The 6,122-nt window shown below is 31.3% G+C and overlaps 1 protein-coding gene across 1 annotated transcript in view; it reads right to left on the bottom strand.

Moving 5' to 3' along the window:
* Nucleotides 1-5,493, bottom strand: part of LOC106470962 (enoyl-[acyl-carrier-protein] reductase, mitochondrial-like) — a 14,684-nt gene extending 9,191 nt beyond the window's left edge. The window contains 3 exon segments of the mRNA XM_013931542.2: nucleotides 654-928; nucleotides 1,590-1,700; nucleotides 5,062-5,493. Of these exon segments, the coding sequence (XP_013786996.2) occupies nucleotides 654-928; nucleotides 1,590-1,700; nucleotides 5,062-5,472 (797 nt within the window). The 5' untranslated portion in view covers nucleotides 5,473-5,493.
* Nucleotides 5,494-6,122: the final 629 nt, after the last annotated feature.

Below are 6,122 nucleotides of genomic sequence, written 5' to 3'. Positions count from 1 at the left end.
ATAAACACAACCTACGTCATTGAAATCCAGGTTCAAAAAAAAGAAATGGCGCTAGTATCATTAGAAAGGCTGAGAAAACCACTAATGGGACATTCTGATTGGTTATTCGTGTCATATATAGAAGTAAGTGTATATAAGGGAGCATTTCCAAAAATGGAAAGAGGTGGGTGGGGTGCCACTGTGTTTGATTTATTATTTATTTATCTTAGCAAATAGAAAAGATAAGACCTTCTTATTTTATATTCTAGCTTGTCAATTTGTATGAAACTGTAGACTTAGTATTTTGACTTCACAAACATCTAATTTGAACCAGTGCTGCATTCAACATATCACACGACACTCAAAAATCGATGTTTATCTATGTTTTTTTAAATATTTTCTTTTAAATTGAGAAATTGAGTAATGTATAGCTGGAAAATTTGAATTATGATCTACAGTTTGATATCAAACTTATTGACATAAATTCATGAAATAGTAGTTCAACAAAATTTTGCATGCGAGTCATCAAACAAGATGACACGGCTGTTCACCTGTGACCCGTCTCGAAAGGGTTAAACAACAGCTGTTTACATATAACTGGACACATATGGATTGTGACTGCATTTATTAACAATGTACAACAGACCAAAACTAACTTTGCTCAAGTTGCTTACCTAAGTTCCTCTTCTACAATTACATAATCTGCTCCTAATTTCACCAACTGATCCCTTAACTCCTGAAGGTTTTCTCTGTTGCGAACCACATTGATGGTGTGAATGCCAAGATAGTGGGCAATCTGAATCACTGCTTGGCCAACTCCACTATTGGCTCCATTCTGAATAACTGTATCCCCTGGCTGTAGCTCACCAAAATCATTCAACATTCTGTAGGCAGAGCAAGGGTTTACCGCAATGGTGGCAGCACTTAGGACAGGAATGTCATTTGTAATCTAGAAACACAAGAACAAGTTATTTCATTCAATATTTGTATTTCACTACACGTTTAGGAACTAAGATATATTTTAATATAACAGCTGCTGATAACTCACAAGTACAAAGTTAAAAGAAAAACAATATGTACAGTTATGGTTTAAATGTCAAAATGGCAAAGATAAACAGTATTTTAGAGCCTTTTCGTTTCTGATAAAGTTTTTCTAGTCACCAAGAATAATTGTTTTATGCCAAGTATAAAAGTTATTCATAATAGTTATGGAAATTTAAGCATTTCCATTTTTTATACAATACTTTATAATATGAAAATTGCATACAACACATTTTACTTCATTACACCCATTTTTACTATCAACAAGCAAAGCTTCTTGAATGACAGTTGAACACAGGATTATAAGAGAATCCAAAAACCATCATTTTGTTTTAAGATTGAAAAGGAAAAGTTAATGGAAAGTTTAGCAGAGAGAAGACAGCCCTTACAGTTATCTAGAAAATTCCTTGTGACATTCCAGTAGAAAAGAACCAATGTATGTTGTGATATTTTTATAAGGGTTTAAACTGAAACATCTCTTAGTTTCACTAACTTAATTACACCTGTTACTCAGATCTAAGCATACACATAGGAAAGGAATAATAAAAGAAAATACATAACATACTCACAGCCAATAACTCTTTCTGATCACATACTCCCTGAGTCCTCCATGTTCCCCAGCCAGAAGATTCTGGTATTACCCAAGCTCCCACATGTAGACCTTTAACATCAGAGCCAACCTATTGCAAATGAACTATAAATTAAGCCCAGACAGAAGAAAATTCTACATTTGATACTTCATAAGCACTCTTTCCTTAAACAAAACTGATTTTATTATTTAAGTCATCAAGCAATTACAGACAATAGTATCTTTGCAATATATTTTAGGTATTACTACTAAAAAGGTGTATGTAGTTTCTCAAAGCATAATAAACAATATCAAAACATTTTTAAAGGTGAATTTCCAACTGATGACTAAATGCAATGTCATCTGAGTACTCTGATTTGTATTGGACATCACTGTATGTAGAATTAACCTTTTCATACATGGACAACAAGGGACCACTTAGACCTTCAACATTGTCCCTATACAACGAATAACTCTTGAAGGTAAAAATTTAAACCCACTCTTTATTTTTCATGAAATAACTAATTCTCTTCAGAATACATCACAATTATTCAAACTATACTGTGAGTAAATATTGATTTCAAATATACTACTCACTACTAGTAAAAACTATCTTAATACACTTAATTTTAACTTGTTTTAGTTTGAGTATGAATTATGGTCTTCCTTATGTTCATAAGTTTGCGTTTGCATAATTAATTCCAAATTAACTGTATCATAAATAAATGTACTATATACATGCCTTTAAGCATCCCGGACATACAGAAAATTAGCATAACCAACCAGAAGTTGTGGGATATGCTGAACCACTTTATCATAGTATCATATCATATGGCCATGGGGTACTTATTACATCATTCATTTTATACTAAATAATAATGGCAAAGCAGGCCAACCTCCCTTGGGACTGAAGCATGCTTTTTGGGCTAAAAAAGCTAAGTATTTTCTTTTCTGATATACTGATGTGGACAATTAATTCAAGCAAATGTTAAAGATGAATGAGGCAGTACCAGTGACATACAGATGTGTTACAGGAATCAAGGCTGAAGTGAAATCAGTTTCTAATTTATTAAGATAACAACTCAAGATTTATTGTTGAAAGAAATGTTTATTTAAACATCAAATAGCCGACCGTTAAAAATATAAATTCTGATCAAGAAGTTAGCACACAGGATCACACACATAAGTTGTAATGGATTTCAAACCATTTTGGGTCTCATTTGAAAACCACTGTTAGAAATATAAATTACAGGTATCTCCAATCATGGTACCGATGGTAGTTAATTCTACTGTCATTAACATTTACGTGAAACACCACAATAAAATACCACAACTTAGGAGAAAGCCTACATGGACTTCTACCATGAAAAAACAACAAAAAACTTCAATACTTAACCTTATCATTAGTAATGGCAAATAACACTACATATACAGAAACAGTTATTTTTTAATACTATTGTTGTGTTATCTTTCTGTATATGTATCTCATGGTTGAATAGGATTTACAATTTATAAAAATATATATGTGGAGGGGAGGAAGCAGTTTAAGGGACAAGAGCACTTCAAGGGGCAAATACAGTAATCATGGTAATGGATAATACCCAGTATAGTGTCAAGATTCAAGATTCACTACTAATACATTTTTTGAAAAGTAGAAGTTAGTAACTTTCCCCTAAGTCTCGTAATTTGAAATTTCAATCATAACAAATTACTGACTTTGTCCCTTTTGCTTAGAGGTGGATTTAATTTAATTTAATTCTTCTACAATGCAACAAGTACCTACTGAATATGAATTAAAAACATTACTAGTGCATTGAATTGTGAAAAAAGTTAAGACAAAACTATTTTAATCTGTAGATGCAAAAATTCATTAAATGAAACAAATTAGAGTGATAATGAATTGCAAAAAATAAAAAAGTCCATTCCTCAATTACCAAGTAACAGTATGATGTTCTGAGAAGAGATAAATTATCTGACACAAAAAAATCAATCAACTTTTTTTTTCTATTACAACATTTACATTAGTAGTTTATCCAGTTTATCAAAACCATTTGAACTACGCTTTTTTGATTCTAAGGTTTTAGTAAAGCAAACTTATCACTTAAACTAAGATTATTTTTGTACATTTACTGGTAATTGATGAACTAAAAAAAGGTAGTCAATGAATAAAAATTAATTGAAATGATTTTAAAAGAACAATTATATAAAATTTGAACAAGATTATAATTTTACTAAACTGACAAAAACTAAACTGATGTGAAGTCAGTTTCTGATTTATTAACATAAAAACTTAAGATTTTTTTATTAAAAGAAATTTTTATTCAAACTTCATAAAATAGACAACTGTTAAAAATATAAATTACATATTGAAGCACATAATTATCAAGTCTATGTGTATACAATAATTCTTTTATGAGATACTTTTAGGGAAAAAAAAGTAAATCTATTTTAGAGAGCTGATTATCTAATCGACTTACACCACATCACATAATAAAGGTCACCATGTTGACCATGAGCACCTCTAACATAAACATTTATAGAAAAGCACCAAACTTTCTGAAATACATTATACGCTGTAACTTGTAGAAAGTTTTTATTTTGTAATACACAAGTATGCTTGCATTTTGTTGTTGTTTTGTTTTATAACCCAAAATATAAAAATATTTTATGAATCATTAAAATATTTCAGTTACTTATAAGCTAGTGGTTTGCCAATGATTGGGTTTGTTTTGTCAGTTTCAATTAATTTAAGCATTTATTTTGGATAGGATGTGAAGGGATACAACTGGATTTCATACTCTGGCTGCTTGTTTTGAAAGAGAGGGGTGACCTCAAAGGACCAAATGGTCTTGCATTTCTTTGGTTTTTAAATGTTGTGGTTGGTTGTTATGGTGAGTGAGGTGTGATCATGATAAACCAAATGACCTTTTTCCATCTTTCTACATTTTAGTCTTATAAAATTCAACCTAGCTGTGAGAGCCCTTATGTAAGTATACATTTTAAAAAAATAACTACAGGATAACCTGAGAAATGCACTTTTGTTACATGAAATCAGATCAGTTTAATAAAGGTGAATTACATATAAAAATTACTCCTAAACAGATGCTTTGCAATAATAGAGCACCACATGGAAAAATAATATTGGTACTGTGATTAACTCTTAGAGTAAAAAATTTTTATTTTTTACAGGAATTTACAAAAAGGATAATCATTCAGCCCCTGCAGCTATACACGTCAATTCTTATTTCCATCTGACGAAACCTTTTAATATAGTAACTCAGACTCACAGTATTAACTATTAATACTGTGCACAAGTTTATTACAACTTACAGTTGTTTTAAACAATATTTAGGCTATATTATATTAAACAAAATTAAACTTTAAAGCCATTATATTATATAATGTTGTTAGTGATAATATTTTGATGTGCTAACCTCTTTCGTTATTTCTAAAAATATCAACCCATAACAAACCTTAACAATTTGGGCAACACCTTCGTTCCCACCAATAGCAGGTAAAGGAGGTTTGACGGGATAAGTACCCTGAATCATATTTATGTCTGCAGGGTTAACAGGTGCAGCCAGCATTTTGTACTCGACTTCTGTTGACTTGAGCCCTTCTCTAGTAGTCGGGATTTCTATTTTTTGCAGCATTTTGATGGGATCACCATATTGGTTATATTGAAGCGCATAACTATTAAGTCTAGTATGTATACGATAACACTTTGAAGAGCTACTTTTAGAAAAAAAAGTAAATCCTATTTTAGAGAGCTGATTATCTAATTGACTTACACCACATCTTACAATAAAGGTCGCCATATTGACCAAGAGCGCCACTAACATAAACTTTAATAAAAGGACGACAAAAGTTCTTAAACAGATCATACACCGTAAATTGTAATTCGTGCACGATTCATAGATGTAGAAGTCATGATTTAGAACTTAACCACGTACACTGCAACGAAATTTGTAAATAGCACTTATAATAACAACTATAACACAAAGTTATGCATTAGAATACAGAATAGAGTAATTATTGAAAAAAATTCGTTTGTTTTCTCAATAATCATGAAATAAATTTAGTGTTATATGCAGTGTCACTGCCAATAGAACTCTTCATGCCTTGGAGAAATATTTTGTTTACCCCTTCCAAAACGCATAAATTTCAGTTCAAATAAGGCCTTCTTCTTCCGCCCTGTCCACAATAAATGTGTAAGTAATACAATTGTGTAGCTGTGCTTTGAAAGCTTCTTTTTTTTTTTTTATAAACACAATAAGTTTGAGAAAATTTATCTCTAATGAGGCACAGCGGTATGTTTGCGGACTTACAACGCTATAATTCGGGTTTCGATACCCGTGGAGGGCAGAGCACAAATAGCCCATTGAGTAGCTTTCTGATTAATTATCAATAAACAAACAAACAAGTATATTGTTGCGTATCTGCTCGGTTGTTAATTTTCGGTATTGTTACGTCTCCGTTTGTTAATTGATTTCCCGTAAATTCGTTCCGACGTAACTTTAGCGACACAAGTCCT

Source organism: Limulus polyphemus, unplaced genomic scaffold, assembly GCF_000517525.1.
Source record: "Limulus polyphemus unplaced genomic scaffold, Limulus_polyphemus-2.1.2 Scaffold4323, whole genome shotgun sequence".
NCBI lineage: Eukaryota > Metazoa > Arthropoda > Merostomata > Xiphosura > Limulidae > Limulus > Limulus polyphemus.
The sequence above is the reverse complement of the archived record's forward strand: the minus strand, read 5'-3'. Positions and strand labels throughout refer to the sequence as shown.